The sequence below is a fragment of the Nicrophorus vespilloides genome, unplaced genomic scaffold (genome assembly GCF_001412225.1).
Source record: "Nicrophorus vespilloides isolate i.1.1-1 unplaced genomic scaffold, Nicve_v1.0, whole genome shotgun sequence".
NCBI classification, from domain to species: domain Eukaryota; kingdom Metazoa; phylum Arthropoda; class Insecta; order Coleoptera; family Silphidae; genus Nicrophorus; species Nicrophorus vespilloides.
In genome coordinates this window covers 160364-180703 of record NW_017096295.1, presented here as the reverse complement: position 1 = coordinate 180703, position 20340 = coordinate 160364, and the positions used below count along the sequence as shown (strand labels likewise).

General features: G+C 33.2%; 8 protein-coding genes across 10 annotated transcripts; 1 reads left to right on the top strand and 7 right to left on the bottom strand.

The window, feature by feature from the left end:
* Positions 1 to 981: 981 nt before the first annotated feature.
* On the bottom strand, positions 982 to 2092 carry LOC108556538. The gene is made up of 2 exons (XM_017912691.1): positions 2012 to 2092; positions 982 to 1954 (listed from the first exon to the last, which is right to left on the bottom strand). Exons 1-2 carry the CDS (start codon positions 2060 to 2062, stop codon positions 1289 to 1291), a joined length of 717 nt encoding a protein of 238 aa, XP_017768180.1. The 5' UTR covers positions 2063 to 2092; the 3' UTR covers positions 982 to 1288.
* Positions 2093 to 3476: 1384 nt separating this feature from the next.
* LOC108556540 lies at positions 3477 to 4369 on the bottom strand. 2 transcript variants are annotated; one of them, XM_017912694.1, is made up of 2 exons: positions 4300 to 4369; positions 3477 to 4158 (listed from the first exon to the last, which is right to left on the bottom strand). In XM_017912694.1, the coding sequence occupies exons 1-2, from the start codon at positions 4300 to 4302 to the stop codon at positions 3514 to 3516; spliced, it is 648 nt and encodes a 215-aa protein (XP_017768183.1). In that variant the 5' UTR covers positions 4303 to 4369; the 3' UTR covers positions 3477 to 3513. The 2 variants fall into 2 exon arrangements, with proteins under 2 accessions (XP_017768183.1, XP_017768182.1); XM_017912693.1 differs by lacking the exon at positions 4300 to 4369 and adding an exon at positions 4213 to 4280.
* A 2576-nt stretch (positions 4370 to 6945) lies between these two features.
* Positions 6946 to 7899, bottom strand: LOC108556537. Its single transcript, XM_017912690.1, has 2 exons — positions 7809 to 7899; positions 6946 to 7695 (listed from the first exon to the last, which is right to left on the bottom strand). The coding sequence occupies exons 1-2, from the start codon at positions 7887 to 7889 to the stop codon at positions 7009 to 7011; spliced, it is 768 nt and encodes a 255-aa protein (XP_017768179.1). The 5' UTR covers positions 7890 to 7899; the 3' UTR covers positions 6946 to 7008.
* A 548-nt stretch (positions 7900 to 8447) lies between these two features.
* LOC108556539 lies at positions 8448 to 9350 on the top strand. Its single transcript, XM_017912692.1, has 2 exons — positions 8448 to 8492; positions 8549 to 9350. The coding sequence occupies exons 1-2, from the start codon at positions 8448 to 8450 to the stop codon at positions 9299 to 9301; spliced, it is 798 nt and encodes a 265-aa protein (XP_017768181.1). The 3' UTR covers positions 9302 to 9350.
* Positions 9351 to 9507: 157 nt separating this feature from the next.
* LOC108556532 lies at positions 9508 to 10333 on the bottom strand. Its single transcript, XM_017912683.1, has 2 exons — positions 10246 to 10333; positions 9508 to 10188 (listed from the first exon to the last, which is right to left on the bottom strand). Exons 1-2 carry the CDS (start codon positions 10294 to 10296, stop codon positions 9508 to 9510), a joined length of 732 nt encoding a protein of 243 aa, XP_017768172.1. The 5' UTR covers positions 10297 to 10333.
* A 2064-nt stretch (positions 10334 to 12397) lies between these two features.
* Positions 12398 to 13329, bottom strand: LOC108556570. Of its 2 annotated transcripts, XM_017912741.1 has the most exons (3): positions 13227 to 13329; positions 13009 to 13153; positions 12398 to 12957 (listed from the first exon to the last, which is right to left on the bottom strand). In XM_017912741.1, exons 1-3 carry the CDS (start codon positions 13272 to 13274, stop codon positions 12476 to 12478), a joined length of 675 nt encoding a protein of 224 aa, XP_017768230.1. In that variant the 5' UTR covers positions 13275 to 13329; the 3' UTR covers positions 12398 to 12475. The 2 variants fall into 2 exon arrangements, with proteins under 2 accessions (XP_017768230.1, XP_017768229.1); XM_017912740.1 differs by having other exon boundaries at positions 12398 to 13153.
* A 510-nt stretch (positions 13330 to 13839) lies between these two features.
* Positions 13840 to 14656, bottom strand: LOC108556531. The gene is made up of 2 exons (XM_017912682.1): positions 14609 to 14656; positions 13840 to 14540 (listed from the first exon to the last, which is right to left on the bottom strand). The coding sequence occupies exons 1-2, from the start codon at positions 14654 to 14656 to the stop codon at positions 13854 to 13856; spliced, it is 735 nt and encodes a 244-aa protein (XP_017768171.1). The 3' UTR covers positions 13840 to 13853.
* A 909-nt stretch (positions 14657 to 15565) lies between these two features.
* LOC108556569 lies at positions 15566 to 16468 on the bottom strand. The gene is made up of 2 exons (XM_017912739.1): positions 16409 to 16468; positions 15566 to 16333 (listed from the first exon to the last, which is right to left on the bottom strand). Exons 1-2 carry the CDS (start codon positions 16454 to 16456, stop codon positions 15647 to 15649), a joined length of 735 nt encoding a protein of 244 aa, XP_017768228.1. The 5' UTR covers positions 16457 to 16468; the 3' UTR covers positions 15566 to 15646.
* Positions 16469 to 20340: the final 3872 nt, after the last annotated feature.

The following is a 20340-nucleotide window of genomic DNA, read 5'->3' as shown; positions in this document are numbered from 1 at the left end:
AGAGTTCTCTTTCTGTTTCAAATTTAAATAATGTATTTATAATTAATACAAATTAATGAAATAAAATAAAGATTTTTATATAGTTTTATCTAAGTAAATATTATTTTGTTTTCGTTTAATAATGATAATATTAATTTAATGAGAAATCTGTTTGAGTCAACCAAAAATAAACCAATAATAAATAAATTTAAGAAGAAAAAAATAGTAAACATGTAAAAATACGGAAAACACTTGAAAATTGAACAAAATATGTTTTTTTTTTACAAGGTTGCTTCGATATCATTTCAAATGCACAGACGTGCTCATCCCGATTATTATGACACATCTATTATATCTCTCTCCGTCTCATATACACTTTGTTTAGCAAACATTTTCATCTTCTTACGAAGATTCATGTACATCCAATACAAAGTTCCACAAAAACGCAATTTATAATTTAAAAAAAATAAAATTTACTTCCAAATATATAAAGTTCTAGAAAATTAATGCTAATTTTTAAACAACTACAATAAATCGTCTTAGTTTTCACAATAATTGATCCATCATTAAAATAATTGAACTTATGAAATTTCTTAGTTAGAATTAATGCTCATAGTTTTTGTTTTTTCAAGGGATTACATTTGGATTAGATATAAATTTATGGTTTAAACGTATTTAGAAATTATATTATTTTATTAGCAGCTTATGTTATCAATAAAAATATTACACATATTGCCATCGCTTCTTTTCTAATCAAGTAGCTCAAGTGCATTAAGAAATAATTTGTTTCCTTGTTATTCTGTATCATTGATCATCCTTATCCATAACAACTATCGTTAACAGAAATAAATGTCCAATAACATATGTCTCATATTTACAACAAACATTGGATGTACGTATTCGATAGACTGTATAGTAATAGTTTTCTTAATGAGTTCAATAAATTTCTTACTAAATTTCATTATCAACTAGATGCATCCATAGCTAATAAAACCAATTGTCTGTGTATATAGCATTATAATGACATGACAGAACAGGAGTGTAAACTCTAGAGCAGTATTTTCCAATTTCAGATTTTAATCGAATGTAGAATTATAGAGATGTTACATAGGGCGCATAATAATTTTAGAAAGTTTTAAGTGGTCCATGGCACAACAAAAGGTTGGGAAACACTGGTTTAGAGTAATTAAGTAATCCTCGATTTGTAATGATTTTATGGAATTTGTTTTTTAGAGGAATTAATTTGTTTTTTTTTACTTTTTTATTTTATTTTATTTTATTTTATTTGCAGTTATTAGATTGGATTGCTTTATTGCTGGTTGTGGATGTAAAGGCACGAATAGATTTGGCTCACGATAGATTGGGCTTGGTTGGCTGCGATATTAGCCCTGTCGATGCATTGGAACATTCCACTTTCGACGAGGCCAATTGCAGAGATGATTTGTCCAATACGTTGCCCGATCTCGACTGGGTAGTTCTTGGTGTCGGCCTTGACTAGAGTGATCAAATCACGAAGACATGGATTGCTGTCTTCTTTGGACAAGCAAAGGTCCCAGCTGGCAATGTAGGCTTGATTCTTGTGGTTGAACTCCCAACCGATGGTATTGCTGATGTCGTTGACCATGGTTTGGCTTTGCTGACGGGCGTTCCATCCGCAGTTCTGCACATCGTTGCTGAGGAGACCGACCAAAGCGTTCAAAGAATCTCTGGCGATGATAATGCAATCCTCTACGTTCAATCCTTCCGCTAAAGCCTGCTCCTCCTCGAGATTGACTTGACTTATGGCAGCTTCCACCTTCGCCTCGATCTTCTGGTAGGCTTGCTTTTCGGTCTCACGGGATGAAACGGCCAGTTCTTTCAGCAAATTGATCATCTTCGTGTTACCTTCGCGGATGGCGTCGATGGTGGCATTACGGAAATCTTCGACGGCACGCTGCAATTCAGATTGGGAATCCCTTGGACGTGCGGACACGGCCTGAAAAAAAAAATAACCATCATTAACAAATTTCATTTAATAATAATCAATTCTTACCTGAAAGGCGATCAAAGCGGCGAAAACCAAGACAATCTTTGAGCACATCATGTTGCTTACGCTGAACTGCGATACTGGTTTTCATCAATCGCAAAATGTATTTATATAGCAATACAGTTTGCAGAAAAACTCGCTATCTGGGGTCGATCTTGTCCATTTTTTATCATATTTCGTGGAAAATCTCGATACAATTGTATGTTAATCAATTCTGGATACTCCAAACCCCTTTGATTAGGCCCAAATGCTTTTATTTTGATTGATTACCCATGTTCCCAGATATTAAATTTATCTACAGATATAAATAGTGTCTCTTACATGTTTGTTTATACTATCCAAACAAATATAAATCTAGCACGTAATACATTGATCAACAATAATACGAAACCAACTTTATTGACTATAAACATAATTTGTCAATAATTTACAGACATATTTGTCAATTATGTTTTAGTATTTATTTTTATAATCTATTCCTGTGAACTAATGTTCTTAACAGTAAATCTCCTGACGATTGACATTTGCTTTTAGTTTCCAATGGAAGTTGTTACCATTATTTTCTTCTTTTTTTAATTTGTTGATTGACTGTCGTCTTGTAGATTAAAGTCAGTAATATAGGTATGCTCTGTGATTCTACTATTTCCTGCAGCTATTCTTAATACTGTCATTGGCCATCGACTTAGCTGGAGGAGGTCCATATGCTAAACCTGATTCATGTGTGACATATGTCACATTTATATAATATTTATATAATTTTGAAGATATTAACTAGATTAACCTAATTTTAATGATGTTTAATTGAAGAATAAATTACTCTGATTACTATTTAAAAAAATTCTTATCTCCAACAAGTGATTTCCTCAAAAAATAAAACTAAGCTATTTCTCGAACGGATATGACTTTAATGCAATTCCAAGTATCAACGATAAAAAATGGAGTTATTTCAAATACAATTTGCTTCCAATTGAATAATAATAACAAACATTTATAGTAGACATTTATTTAACATCTTGTATCTTAAGTTCCGAGTGGTAATCATAATTACCAACAATATTTTAAAATACCTGAAAGTTATATAAGCCATTTTATAGTAACAAGAACTGGAACATGCTGGTATATACCTAGATTTTCATATATAAACCATATAAGGTTATCGTTTTAACGCTAACTTTTATGGCGAATATTAAACGGGATTAAATAATTAAGAAATTTATACGAATCTTATCACCGGACTCAAAAGTAGATTACGCAAAACACTTCATAATTAACGCTTGAAACTATAAATATGAATCTCGATTACTCATCAATCGATTTCCATGCGAAATTCACTTTACACTTTTACATTAATAGATAATTCATTATCTTGCATTAGTAGCTGTTTACAAGTCAGTATTTAAGCGCCGATCCAAAATAATGTATCAACATTATTTTCAATTCAACGCAATTGTTTGAATTATTATTTAATTATTTTAATACAATTTTCTGTACAGAGATTTGTATAATATTTAATAGAGGTTTTCTGATATGCAATAGGGTAAAAGAGGATTTACCAAAACACTATTGGCTGCGTATCGACGCATTCCAAATTCAGCGTTTCTATTGGCAATAACTTTCTTCACGCATTGCTCCCATTTGACGTTATTGAATAAGTCCTCCAGTTTAACTATCTCCTCGATGATTACGTTCGGAACTGCGGAGACCCCAAGCAATGCTTGCACTAAGCACAGTTGAGGACTCGACTTCCGCTTGCATTCTGCAACTTTGCGTTCGATATCCTTGACAAGATCTCTGACCTGACCTTTCACATCTTCAACGAACTCTTCGACGAGGAGTGAAGATCTCCGAAGGTCTCTGGAAACGCAGCTTTTCAGTTGCTCTGAATACTTCTCGTTTTTAACCTCCAGACCACCGGAGACATCAATCGCGCGGCGTGAAACCTCGCCCGAGAAATCTTGAACCTTGACTTTCTTTATATTAATCTCAATTTTTATCAAACCTTCATCCACGACTTTATGTGCCTTCTCCTTCAACTTTTCCTGTATAGAATTTTTAGCGTTCGTTAATTGGTGGTGAGACACCTCGATCAATTGTTGAATCTGATCCAAAATTTTTTCGCTTTCCTCCAAGAATCCATCGCCATTGGATAGTCCCTAATAAAAGAAATGTTTTTATTACACTTATATTGAATTGTTACAACTGCATACTTGAAGGACAATAAAAAACAAGAGACAGCACGCATATTTTACACTCATTCTAACAACTAAAACCAAATATCAGCAACATGACCTTACCATTTATATACCTATTATCTTAAGTATTTTCTCATTATATTATATGCACGTGCCTATCGCAAACTGAGCATTATTATACACATTTGTTATTTCTCTTAAGTTACATAAATTACTTAAATATATTTCATTTTAATATTTACTCGTACACATTCTCGTATATTTATACAACATAGATCTATCAATATACATGAATCTTAAAGATTCTTAAGTAACTATTTTGATTAGTTTATTTCCAATCTAAAATATATATAAAATAATCGATTAAGAGATAACATAAACTTAAAAATATCTTTATCACACAGCAATTATATTGACAATAAACATTCTAAAATCTATAAATCGATAGAGTTTCCATCTATTGGAAGATAGCATGAATACTTTGCAATTTTTGTTATTAATATAATTATTTCATATGTTTGTTATAGTTGGCATTACTTGTTTCCGAATGGAAATTATATTGATATTAAAAATTCAAAAATTTATAAACCTATAACCGAGATATTTTTCTTTAAAATTTCTTTATTTTTTTTTTAAAAGAAGTTTATATTTCCCGTTTTCCGGGAACAATAATCGGGGAAAAGTTTTTTTTTCATTTCTATGTTATTATAAAATAAGAGTGCTGAATATTATTATCTTAATTATTAACAACAGATGGGGTTAATTAATTATTACTTATATGACATATAGTGGGAACGAGAGGGCGGATGAGTTGGCAACGGATGGACACGCTTCCTAGAAACATCAAAGTACACTACACAGATATCGGCCCCCACATCAGGTCCCAATCGATGTTGGGATGGCAGAGGATATATGAGGCGGAAAGTATATATAAATGTACATCTTACTTCAACTTCAGAAGAGTAGTCAGTAGACGTCCGTGGTACGAGAAGATGGAATTTAGGTGTAAAGCGGACATTGCCAAGCTTAGTCGTTTGCGGTCCGGACATACTCGGGCTCCGGTACATTTAGCCAGAATAGGATGGCAGGATTCGGACAGATGTAGTTACGGGTCAGTGGGGACGCTGGATTACATCGTCTTCGCATGTGAACACAACAGTGAGGCATCAGGGGTTCTTTATAAGCAATTTCTGCATAATAGAATTCACATGCCCATGTCCATACGGTGTCTCATTCAATCCGAGGGCGTATACGTTTACAGGGCAATACTTAAGTTTCTGAAGACATCTAATGCCTATATATAGTGTTAACGTATCAACCTTTCTAATTTATACCTTTCCGAGGTCTCTCCAAGAACCTGAATACTGAACCGCTGAGACCCCGGTTCGAAAGTCGTTATATATTTGTGTTCGACCTGTTACCTTTATTGTCGTTACCTGTCTTTCCGTATCTCTCTTACGTACATTTTTAATAGAAGTCAGTTTAGTTTGAATTAATAGTTATTTTTTAGTTGAGTTAGTTCTTTATTTTTATTAGTCGTGCTGAAGAAGGAAGTTTTGGTTCATGGGAGAAGCTGGTTAATTTAATTAGTAGGTCGGAAGAAGCAAGCCGAATCATCAATCAAGTTAGTTTGTGTGCCGAATGTAGACAGTGGCAGGCTTATTGGCGCGCAATGCGGAAGCCAAATGAAGAAGGGGAAGGAAGAAGAAGACATATCCTTATTTTTTAGTTTCGTTAGAAGAAGTTGTTTATTTTGATTATTTGGGCTGAAGAAGGAAGTTTTGGTTTTATTGGAAGAAACTGTTTAATTTAATTATTTGGGCGGTAGAAGAAATCCGAAGAATAAGTGTTATTTTGATTTTTGTTCTTTGACTGAACAGACAGTGGCTGGCTTATTGGCGCGTAATGCGGAAGCCAAATGAAGAAGGGGGAAGGAAGAAGAAGGAAGGACATGTCCTTAAATATTATCCAATTTAACTGACAAAAGATGGCGTTACTTATTCTTATTAAATTGACGGAGACAGTTTACAGTACTTACTATGTTTATAATTTCAAACCTCAGGACGACAGTCAACCAACAAATTAAAGAGAGAAGAAAATAATGATAATGAATATTCACAGGAATAGATTCTAAAATAAATAACTATATGACATAATAAAAAAAAAACTTTTAAATTAGTCACCACTAATATACAAGGTGGCGCAAAAATTATATCATAATTTGAATTGGCTGCCATTTTCTTATAAATGAAAAAAAAAGAGCTCTGTTTTCTTTCAAAGTTTACTTGAACGTGTAAAATTGGTGACATTACTTGGAAAAAATTATATCGCTCAAATGGACACAGTTGATGCATAATTGCGCTCGTTTTACGGCATTTTCAATTGTTGCTCGCAAAACATCTGGCTCCAAATCACTAGAACTAGAAATTGGTGTCTCAAAATCTCCATAGTTTCCACGTTCTTGAGGTGTGTATCTCTCCATGGTTTGTTGAAACTAATTCGCTATATATCTATATCATAAATGTCAAAGCACAGTGACATTTGTTACCATCTGCAAAAATGGTAGCCAATTCAAATTATAACATTACTTTTGTGCCACCTAAATTCAAACTAAATAAAGACATTGAAATATAATATCTGAAATGATGTTAATTAGTGGATACAACTATGAATGTTTTGAATGTTTGACTGCTATTCGGAATCTTACAACATTGAATTACAGAAGATGACAGTAGAGAGTAAGATTGAATATATTTTTATTTCATATTTTTTATATCTTTATTGCAATAGGAATATTAACAGATTAGAGTATTATTGTGGGAGTTTGCTCTTGATGCATTCACGAGCTTTTTCGACCACAGCAGCGGACTCGGATGCAGCGTTGATGGCGGCCGTGGAACGACACTCTGCCAATTTGGCTTGGACTTGCTGCAGCTCTCCGACGACTTCGACGACCTTCGCGGCGATTACCTTGGGCAACTCGACGGCCTGCTTACCGATGTCCTTCAGTGCTTGGATCAGGCAGGGCAGAGGTTTCTCCTCCTGGCCGCAGGCTGCAACCCTGTTTCCGAGTTCGGTGATCAAATTGCCAACTTGTTCCTGCAAATCGGCGATGGCGCTATCGACAATATTGGACGCTTCGGTGACGGCAGCAGAAACGCAGTCCTTCAACTGATCGGACACCCTCTGACGGATTGCTTCCAAATCTTCATCGACGTTCTCGAGGCAAACGGAAATATCAGCTCCAACTTGCGCAGCCTCCTCGGCCAGCTTTTCAATCTCCGACTTGGCGTTAGCAATTGCCTCGATGATCTTTCCCAAACCTTCGCCGATAATCTCAGAAGCCGCCTCCTTTAGCTTTTCGATGGTCTCTTGCAACACTACCTGCGCATTGGCCAATGCCTTCTCAAGGATCTCACGAAGCTTCTGCAGAGCCTGCTGGATCTGCTCCATGATACCATCAGCTGAAGCCTCTGGCATCGGTGAACATGACACGCCCTTAAAAATATACACGTTAATTAAATAACTCTTTGTATAAAGCAATTAGTGCAATCATATATACCAGAGTGATAATAATTATGATTATTTAAATATTTAACGAATATACATACTTGGTAGGCGATCACGGCCAAAAGAGCGAAAATGAACTTGATTGACATGTTGCTGCTTCCAATAGAATCTTGGTTATGCATCGAGAACGATTGTTGTGATTTATATACTCAATTATTCACGCGAAAAAAAAGAATATTATCTGTGTAATTATCTACCTTTAGATAAAACTAAAACTCTAGAAACAGTCTGGTGTATTTAAATAATATTTTATTAAAAAATTATACAAATTTTGTAGATTATTCCATAGTCCATTTTAAAACTTTAATATATTTAGCATATCAAATATCTCAGTTTATTTAAATTTATATTATTATTATTGTTTGTTATTATAGTGTTAATATAATGTTATTAAATACTTTTAAAAAAGAGTACTGTGATTAGATGGTGCTATAATAAACATAACTCTTGAATATATACATTTTTAAATATCTTAGATAAGTATGCAATTAATGATACGATTAAATTAATTGTATTAAAAACTAAATTCGAGTTCTTAGTTTTATTTATAAACAAAACTCTTGAATTATTTTCACTATTAGTATTTAAGAGTTTAACACTCAAAGATTACTAGATAATCTTATCTGATCTATTAATATAAAGAAAGTGCGAATTGCAGAGAAAACTATTTTTCAGTAAACATGTCAGCAGTCAGAGCGTTGATGATTTTTTGCCTTTTCGCAAACGTAAGTGGAACTTTGGAAATTCAGTCGAAATGTTGTAAGACGATGATTACTTTCAGAATGTTTTTGGCATCGAAGATGCGTCAAATATGCAGTCGTATGGAATCATGGAGAACATTGAAGGGGCGATTGAAAATTTGGAAAACGTTGTGCAGAAGGGTATCGATGATGGCTTAAACATGATCAACGATGTTTACGAAAAGATGATGTCGCTGCCGATGCAAGTTGTATTAGAGACGAGGAAAGCTTTGACAGTTGTTATCTCTAAGACTGGAGATGAGATTAATGCGATGGTGAAGAAGGCCGAAAACTTGGGAGTGGATGTCTCGGAGTGCACCAAAAGCACCGATTACAGTTTGAATTCGATAGCGATCCGCGTGATGCCTCCACTGATGAATTGCATGCTCGGCAAGATCTGCGAGGCCAAGGTCATCCTGGAGAAGGCCGTCTCCGATATCAACGGTTACGTGGACGTCATCTACGAGATGCAGGCAAAAGTAACCGAGTGCGGATCGGGTGTTGCATCTTTAAAGTGCTTGGCCGGTGTTCTCGCCGATATCACCAAAACTTCGGTTCAAGTACCGTTGGAGATGATGAAGATGGTCAAACAGGTGCTGGCTCTTATGGGAACCATGCAGGAGGCCGTGACCGAATGCGGAACTGCTGCCATGGCAACAGCGACAAAACAATGTGCGGGCGTTGCGTTGGACGTCGGTAAATGCGTATCTGCTAAAATTAACGGCACATTCATTTTATTAAAAAAAAAACAATTATTTGTCTCTTTCATAACAATACTATATTATACAAACTAAAGTTCAAACCATACTATGTATGATACGAAACATAATGTTAACAATTACTTTTTATTAAATAAAAACTAATATACAAATTACATGTAAAAATATAATTTATTCCAATTGAAAATTTAATTGTTGCTCAAATTTGACAGCATATACAAAATGACGCACATGACCAAATTAACATAACTTGGGTGTGCAATTAAAAGTTTATTTATACATCAAATAAGTGTTTCTGATTCTTTGACTTTTTCACTAACGCATTTTCCCACTTCGAATACCATAGCACCAATTTCAGCGGTGGCCTTGAATATTGCTTGTACCTCGCAGTTAATCATCGCCGTCTGCACTGTCTTCATCAATTCAGTAATCTGCTTCACCTGTTTCGCAATCTCTAATGGTAAACTTGTTGACAACTTGATTATTTCCGCAAGAACTCCTGTCAAACATTTAACAGCTCCAAGACCTGATCCGCATTCGGCGATCTTCATCTGAATCTCATCTATCGTCTCGATATATCGTTTTATGTCGGAAATAGTTTTCTTCATCATATCCTTAGCTTCGCAAAGTTTATCTGTGACGCATACTGTTAGCTGCGCTATAGTTTCAGTCATGGTAACAATTAAACTAGAGTCAGAACTCTTCACGCATTCCGATGCATCCACACCCATCTCTTCAGCCTTCTCCAAGAGCTTAGCAATATCTTGCTTCGCCTTGTCTATCATCTCGATCAACTTCTCTATTGCTTGTTCCAACAATTCGAAAGGCAACTTCAAAAGTTTCAAGAACATATCGTTGAGAGCTTGCAGTGCTTTATTAATAGCGTTCTGAATCAAACTCTTCAGCTTCTCTATGGCCTCTGTAATTTGATCGAAAATCCCATCGCCTTCCTCAGATAAACCCTACACAAAATTACAAAAGATATACCGTTGCTTTAATAAAAACTTGAATGAACTTACTTTAGAGGCGAGAATTGTAAAAATCAGCAAAGTTAACTTGATCGAAATCATTTTCTTTTATTTCATTTCAGTGATAATTAAAACGTGTTACTGGAATTCTGTAGAGTATTTATACAGAAGATAAAATCGCTTATCGAATGTGAACTTGATTAGCTTACATTTTTAACACTACTGTTTACTAATAACGTTATTCCACATTTATGAAATCCCAATAAAAATTCAAAATCATAAAACGTTATACAAACATAATCATCTTTATCAAGAAAATGACTTAATTTAATTTATTCGAACTTCGATTAAGCTAATATGGTTAAAATATTAAATCAAATCAATAAATACTAGCTACAATTAAATTAATAAAAAAAAGTCTATTGTCTTTAATAATTAATTTCAACTTAGGAATCTCAATAAATATTAATAAACTCTTAAATAATTAAAAAAAAGATTAAACCAGTGATTTTGAAAACAATACTAACCACTGACAAAAGCATAACAAAACTAAATATAATAAAATGTGTCCTTTCATTAGTCCTTTACCACGGTGATAATTAAACTTTCACAAATTTGTCAATTGGAAAGGTCATAGTTTTATCTTTAACTTTGAAATACTAGAAACCTCATTAGACCAATATATATTACAAAAAAAATAAATTAATTGAAATGAATAAATGCATGTCAGATCTATGCAAAATATATGAAATAAAAATAAAGATAATTCAATCAAAAAAGATGAGAATGGAAATTAATCAAATATTCATATAGAAATGCAATAAATTGAACAAATTCTATTAATTGCTCAAATTTGACAGCATATAACAGACAAACGACACATATAATCAATAATCACGTAATTGAATAAAAGGTTATAAGTTTTTTTTTAATTATATATTTTCGAGTATATTAATTGTACTTTGATTATGAATCATAATTTATGAGTGCAATGAAAATAAGTGTTTATGAATCTGTGATTTTCTCAGCAACGTACTTTTCCACTTCGAATACCATAGTACCAATTTCAGTGGTGGCCTTGAAGATTGCTTGCATATCGCAGTTAATCATCGCTGTCTGCACTGTCTCCATCAATTCATTGATCTGTTTTACTTGTTTCGCAATCTCTAATGGTAAACTTGTTGACAACTTGATTATTTTCGCAAGAACTCCTGTCAGACATTTGACAGCTCCAAGACCTGATCCGCATTCGGCGATCTTCCTCTGAATCTGATCAATCGTCTCCATATATAGTTTGATGTCGGAGATAGCTTTCTTCACATATCCTTAGCTTCGCAAAGTTTATCTGTAACGCATTCTGTTAGCTGCGCTATAGTTTCAGTCATGATAACAATTAAACTAGAGTCAGAACTCTTCACGCATTCCGATGCATCCACCCCCATCTCTTCCGCCTTTAGTAATATCGTGATTTGCCTTGCCAATCATCTCTATCATTTTCTTTGTTGCTTGCTCCAACAATTTAATAGGCAACTTCAGCAATTCCAAGAACATATCGTTGAGAGCTTGCAAGGCCTTATTAATAGCACCCTGAATCAAACTCTTCAGGTTCTCTAAGCCCCCTCCGATTTGATCGAAAATCCCATAGATTTCCTCAGATAAACCCTTTTACAAAATTACAAAATTTAAAACCTTCGCACTTACAAACTTGCATCAACTTACTTTCGAGGCAAAAATTGAAAAAATCAGCAAAGTTAACTTTATCGAAATCATTTTCTTTAATCAATTATTACGTTTCGTTGAAAAACAAAACGTATACCTGGAATTCCCTAGAGTATTTATACAGAAGATAAAATTGCTTATCAATTGTAAACTTGATTAGTTTAAATTTTTAACACCACTGTGTACTAATAACCTTATTCACATTTATTGAATCTCAATAAAATTTCAAAACTTTACAATCCATATATTATCAGTAGTAATAAAAATTACTAAATATAAAAAAGAACATACATAAATATTTTTGGGTTTAATTTGATGTCGAAAGTGCATGTAGATTGATTCAATTTACATTTTGGTTAATTAGACTTTTAACTTGTTATAAAAGATATTGATAACAACTTATGTTTTAATAATTTTAGATTCAGTGTTTAAATATTAATAATTGTTATAGTTTTCATGTAGATTGGTATAAATTGGGGTAGTATTAAGTGTTGAAAAATGCTCGATTTATTAATATGTAATTTAACAAGGTCATAATATTTTTAATAGATTCAGTAATAGATTATTGTGAATCCTTGATTTTATTGGCGATGCATTCATCTACGTCAATGACGATGGATGCTGCTTCTCCTGCAGCTTCAATACCAACGGTCGTGGCGCACTGAATCATTGCAGTTTTCAAACCTGCGATGAGTGCGGTGATATCAGCTACCTTTTTCGAGATTTCCACCGGCAAGGCGGTCGTTGCTTTGATCACGTCGGACAGGACTTCTCCCAAACATTTGATTGCTCCTAATCCGGTTCCGCACTTCTCCTTTTTCTTCTCAAAACCGTCGATGATTTTCACGTAATCTTTGATCTCCTTGATAGCCTCATCGATGATTTCAGTCGCCTCATCGACCTTATCCGTAACGCATTTCACAGCTGATTCGAGCAGACCCTTGACTAACTTCTCCAGGTCTTTGTCCAAGTCCTTCACGCATTCATTCACATCGACACCGGTTTCTTCTACCAGCTTCTGTATTTGATGCTTAACATCTTCAACTATCTTATAAATAGTATATTTGATCTGCTCAATTAAAAAAGTTCCGTCACCTATGATCTTTTCCAATAAGTTGTTCAGACCTTCGACGGCTTTATCTATAGCTTCTTGGATGACGATCTTCAACATTTTTAAGGCCTTCTCGATCTGCTCGCCGATTCCAAAGGCGCTCACCTCGGTAGCGGAAGCAAAAACTCCCTAAACAAAACCGAATTAACCAAAATTAGTGAAAAAAAGGCAATGATGCTTAATAATAACTATTAAAACTCACCTGACATGCGAAGAACGCAAGAAACACTAAAGAGAATTTGATGGACATGTTCGTTGATTTCAATGATACTCCAACAAACGCAAACTGCGCCTTTTATACCCAACTCAGATGGCTATAAATATGCAATATCGCTGCGGTTTTTAATTTTAATCTTTCCACCACTTAAATACTTATGTTCACCTTCAAGTGCCTAAATCAAATTAACCATAAATATATCCATGACAAAATAAAAAATATTCATTTTTCAATATTGAACGCAACTTACAGCTAAATGCATGAACCCACAGTAATGTATATTCCTCAGATATTCAGCTTCTTTGGATCCATTCAATCTATTATAGATTCCGAGAAAATCAATAAATATTTTAAGAATGATATTTTTCATTTGTTTAACTTTGAAGGCAAATTACAGCATCGAAAGTAACTATAATAATTAATATTCACTACATTCTGCAAATATCCAGCTTTCATATGAATCTTTTCAATCTATTCAATTTATTACAGTTACTAAGAAAATCAGTGTTTATTATTTTTATGTAAATTAGTATAAATTGGAATAGTATTAAGTGTTAAAAATGCTTTATTTATTAATATACAATTTAACTAGGTCATAATATTCTTTATAGATTACTGCGAATCCTTAATGTTATCGGCGACGCATTCACCCACGTCGATGACGATTGATCCTGCTTGTCCAGTAGCATCGATACCAATGTTCGTGGCGCATTGAATCATTGCAGCTTCCAAACCTGAAACGAGTGCGGTGATTTCAGTTACCTTCTTCGAGATTTCCACCGGCAAGTTGATCGTGGCTTTGGTCACGTCGGCCAGAACTTCTCCCAAACATCTGATAGCTCTGAATCCGGTTCCACACATCTTCACATCCTCATCCAAACCGCCGATGATGTTCACGTAATTTTTTACCTCCTCGATAGCTTCGACGATAATGCCAGTCGCCTCATTGACCTTATCCGTGACGCATTTCACAGCTGATTCGAGCAGACCTTTGACTAACTTCTCCAGGTCTTCGTCCGAATCCTTCACGCATTCTTTCACATCTACACTCAACTCATGGGCATCTTCTACCAGCTTCTGTATCTGTTTCCCAGCTTCGCCAACTACCTGATCGATATTAATTTTGATCAGCTCGATCAACTCTTCTCCTTTCTCTTCGATCTTTCCCAATACGTTGTTTAAATCTTCGACGGCTTTATCTATAGATACTTGGATGACGATCTTCAATTTTTCCAAGGCTTTCTCGATCTGCTCGCCGATTCCAAAGGTGAGCACCTCGGCAGGAGAAGCGAAAACTCCCTAACCGAAATAACCAGAATTAGTAAAAAAATATGCAATAATGCTCTTTATTAACTATCAAAACTCACCTGATATGCGAAGAACGCCAGAAAAACTACCGCAAATTTAATGGACATGTTCGTTAATTCTTATAGTACTCCAACAACAGCAAACTGCACCTTTTATACACAACTCAGTTGGCTATAAAAATGCATTATCGCTTCGGTTTTTAATTTTAATCTTTCTACCATTTAAATACTCTATAAATTATTTTTTATGAACGTATGCTTTAGATGGTTATAATAAAATAAGATTCTTTACGAATTTGTAACTTAAATAATTTGATTAAATTGAATTAATAAAGAATTCAAGATTGATGAATAATTAAAAGTTTAACATTTTTCATTCAATTTAATGAATTAGTAAAGATTTCAAAATAATTCATATTTATTGCAGTTTTTGGATCATCTCTATAAATCTCTATGATTACCAAATATAATCTAATCATTTCAAATATTTATGGTGATAGGATACAATTTTATGTATGAGTTTGGAATACTAGAAACTTCATTAAAATGAAGTGAAAAATGATTCATCTTGTTTTTCTCAGTAGGATGCAAGACTTTGAAATGTCGCCCACTTATTTTTTTTTTCATTTTCTCAACTTTGAACACGATTACAGCTAAATGGATGAAACCACAACAATGTGTAAAATGAAAACATACAGTTTTTCTTCATCATTTGATCTATTATAGTTTCCGAGAAAATCACTAAAATGTGAAAATTAAGTAAGAACACTGCTTATGCAGCATTTCAAAATTATCAATAGTAAAATAGATTAATAAATATAAAAAACATAAATAAATATTGTTGGGTTCAATTAACAAATTTTGATTCAATTTACATTTTTGTTAATTAGAATTTTAATTTGTTATAAAACTTCTTGATATTGACATAACAGCTTATTTTCTAATAATTTTAGATTCAGAGTTTAAATCTAAATAATTTTTATAGTTTTTATATAGATTGGTATAAATTGGGGTAGTATTGGTTGGTTGGTAGAAGTGTTGAAACAATTCTCAATTTATTTATATAAAATTTAACAAGGTCATAATATTCTTAATAGATTACTGTGAATCCTTAATTTTCTCGGCAACGCATTTACCTACATCGATGACGATGGATCCTACTTGTCCTGCAGCATCGATACCAACGTTCGTGGCGCACTGAATCATTGCAGCTTTCAAACCTGCGACGAGTGCGGTGATTTCAGCTACCTTCTTTGAGATTTCCACCGGCAAGGCGGTCGTTGCTTTGATTACGTCGGCCAGGACTTCTCCCAAACATTTGATTGCTCCTAATCCGGTTCCGCACTTCTTCACTTCCTCATCCAAACCGCCGATGATTTTCACGTAATCTTTGATCTCCTCGATAGCTTCGCCGATGATACCAGTCGCCTCATCGACCTTATCCGTGACGCATTTCACAGCTGATTCGATCAGACCCTTGGCTAAGTTCTCGAGGTCTTCGTCGGAGTCCTTTACGCATTCTGAAACATCAACACCCAACTCCTTGGCATCTTCTACCAGTTTCTGTATTTCCTTCTTAGCTCCTTCAACTATGTCATTGATTTTATTTTTGATCTGCTCAGTCAACTCATTTCCCTTCTCTACGATGTTTTCCAATACCTTGTTCAGACTTTCGACGGCTTTATCTATAGCTTTTTGGATGGCAATCTTCAACTTTTCCAAGGCCTCACCGATTTGCTGGCCGATTTCATAGGTGCTCACCTCGGCAGGGGAAGCGAAAACTCCCTAACCGAAACCGAAATAACCAAAATTAGTAAAAAAAAAAGGCAATAATGCTTAATAATAACTATCAAAACTCACCTGACATGCGAAGAACGCCAGAAAAACTAAAGAGAATTTGATGGACATGTTCGTTGATTCCAATAATACTCCGACAAACGCAATATGCGCCTTTTATACCCAACTCAGGTGACTATAAAAACGCATTATCTCTGTAGTTTTTCATTTTAATCTCTCCACCATTTGAAAACTTATGTTTACCTTCGAGTGCCTCAATCAAATTAACCATAAACATATCCATGAAAAGGTAAACAATATTTTAAAGACTATAAATTATGTTTATGGACTTATACATTAATTGATTAAAATAAAATAAGATTGTTTATTAATTTGTATCTTAAATAATTTGAATAAATTGAATTAATCTGATTTATTTATCAATAATAGATTGATTTCATTTCATATCCAATGTAATGAATCAATATTTAACATGAACTAATCATATTGTATCTTTTTTTTATTGAACGATTCAATCCAATTAAAAGGTTGTTGAATAATTAAAACATTAAGATTTTTCATTCTATTCAATTAGTAAAGATTTCAATATATTTCACAATTATTGTATCATCTTCACGATGTAATAATCTCACTTAACATTGTACATTATTGCATTATGATAATTTTTATGGCTGTAAATTGATTTATATTTGTTATGAAACATAAGTAAATCAACTAACCGCTTTGATAAGCTTATCATAAAAAATGCTTTCTTATTTTTTTTTTGTAAATTGCATGTCAATATATGCATTTTGCGAAGTATGTGAATCACCAAACTTAGTTACAAACAAGATATATTCGAATAGAAACAAAATAAAAACTCGTACTTCTAAATATTCTTATGTAATCGATATACTATCTATCCGTCTATATTTAATTACTGGTTAATCTAGTTTTCAAATCTGTTGAAATACTTGAGAGTTAAACAAATGAAAATGTTTACTTTCTCATAGTAAAACAACACTCGTGGATGTTGAGAAAGAAAATAACTTTTCTTTTAATGAATTTTGCTTTGTTTATTAAGATATAATATTTGTACATATTTTGCAGACAATTTATCTTAGTAAATTCATTATAATAAAAATTAAAACTTATATATCTACACATTTTTATTGATCCTAATTTAGACCAAAATTACAATCGACCGAAGTCTAATTCAAATTGTAAGTGAGGTCTAAATCGATAATTAATTTTCGTTCAGATCATAGTGTATTTATTTATTATTTTTGCGTTTTTTGGATCTACTCAATCTATTATAGATTCCGAGAAAATCACTAAAATCTATTAAGAATGATATTTTTTCATTTGATGGCGAATTACAGCCAATTAGAAGGAACCACAGCAACCTATTAATATTCACTACATTCCGCATACATCCAGCTTTTATATGCATCTTTTGAATCCATTCAATCTATTATAGTTTCCGAAAAAATCAGTTGTTATTGTTTTCATGTAGATTGGTTAAAATTAGGGTAGTGTTAACAATTGAAAATGCTCGATTTATTTATATGAAATGTAACTAGGCCATAATATTCTTTATAGATTCAGTAATAGATCCTTGATCACATCGACACCCAACTCATGGACTTTTTCTAACAGATATCTTCCTTAGCTTCACCTAGTTAGTCATTGATTTTATTTTTGATAAATTTGTTCAACTCTTTTACTTTCCCTTCGATCTTTCACAATACGTTGTCTATAGTTTATTGGATGACGATCTTCAACTTTTCCAAGGCAGGAGAAGGGAAAACTCCCTAAACGAAATCAAAAATAATCCAAAAAAAGCAATAAAGCTCAATAATAACTATCATAACTCACCTCAATTTGATGGACATGTTCATTAATTCATGTAGTACTCCAAGAAAAGAAAACTGCACCTTTTATACCCAACTTAGGTGGCTATAAAAATGCATTATCGCTGCGGTTTTTAATTTTAATCTTTCTACCACTCAAATACTCTATATATTATTTTTATGGACTTGTACTTTAGATGGTTATAATAAAATAAGATTGTTTATGAATTTGTAACTTAAATAATTGATGAATACTTAATACATGAACTTTTTTCATTCAATTTAATTAATTAGTAAAGATTTCAAAATAATTCATATTTATTGTAGTATTTGGATCATCACTATGAGTAGATTTTGTAACAAAACAATACTAAACGTAACAAAACAAAATGTAATCTAATCCTTTCAAATTTTTATTGTGATAATAAAAATCTGCACAAATCTGCCTATGTATTCATTGGAAAGGTTATACTTTTATGTTTGAGTTTGAAATACTAGAAAGTTCATTAAAATGAAATTAAAAAATTATTCAAACAACGATTCAATCAGAGGCGTGTGGTAGATTGAAATATTGATGGGTTCGTTTTTGTTAATTAGAATTTTAAGTAGTTATAAAACTTCTTGGTATTGTTATAGCAGCTTATTTTCTAATAATTTTAGTTTCAGAGTTTAAATCTAAATAATTGTTATAGTTTTCATATAGATTGGTATAAATTGTTGTAGTATTAAGTGTTGAAAAATGTTCAATTTATTTATATAAAATTTTACAAGGTCATACTATTCTTAATAGATTACTGCGATTCATTGATTTTCTCGGCGACGCATTTACCTACGTCGATGACGATGGATGCTACTTCTCCTGCAGCATCGACACCAATGTTCGTGGCGCATTGAATCATTGCAGCTTCTAAACCTGCGACGAGTGCGGTGATTTCAGCTACCTTCTTGGAGATTTCCACCGGCAAATTGGTCGTTGATTTGACCACATTGGCCAGGACTTCTCCCAAACATTTGATTGCTCCTAATCCGGATCCGCACTTCTTCACTTCCTCCTCAAAACCGCCGATGATATTCACGTAATCTTTGATCTCCTCGATAGCTTCGCCGATGATACCAGTCGCCTCATCGACCTTATCCGTGACGCATTTCACAGCTGATTCGATCAGACCCTTGGCTAAGTTCTCGAGGTCTTCGTCGGAGTCCTTTACACATTCTGAAACATCAACACCCAACTCCTTCGCATGTTCTACCTGCTTCTGTATTTCCTTCTTAGCTTTATCAACTATTTCATTGATTTTATCTTTGACTTGCTCGATCAACTCATTTCCTTTCTGTTCAATGACTTCCAATAAGTTGTTCAAACCTTCGACGGCTTTATCTATAGCGTTTTGGATGGCAATCTTCAACTTTTCCAAGGCCTCACCGATTTGCTCGCCGATTTCAAAGGTGCTCACCTCGGCAGGAGAAGCGAAAACTAAATCAAAATAACTAAAATTAGTCAAAGAAAAAACAATAATTCAAGTCTTAAAGGTCACCTGACATGCGAAGAACGCCAGAAAAACTAAAGCAAATTTGATAGACATGTTCGTTGATTCCAATAATACTCCGACACACGCAATATGCACCTTTTATACCCAACTCAGGTGACTATAAAAACGCATTATCTGTGCAGTTTTTCATTTTAATCTTTCAAACATATGAAAACTTATGTTTACCTTTGAGTGTCTCAATCAAAATAACCATAAACATATCGCCGAAAAAGTAAACAGTATTTGAAAATCTCTATAAATTATGTTTATTGAATTATATTTTAATTGATTGTAATAAAATAAGATTGTTTATAAATTTGTATATCAATAGTAGATTAATTTTATTTCATATCCAATGTAATCAATCAATATTCAACATTAACTAATTATATTGTATTGTTGTTTCTAACCACTTTATTATTAATTATTTATATATATATAAGTACTATGTGTATTCTGTTCCCACGAATATCAAACAAGCCTATCGGCACTTGCAAACATCTACATAGGGCAATTTTTCATACTTTGCTAGTTTTTATAAAAGAGAGGTTTATTACAAGTTGGGCAGCTAACTATAAAAACTATGCCACCCACAATTAACGTCCTCAAATAATTGTAAGATTTCTCATCTTTT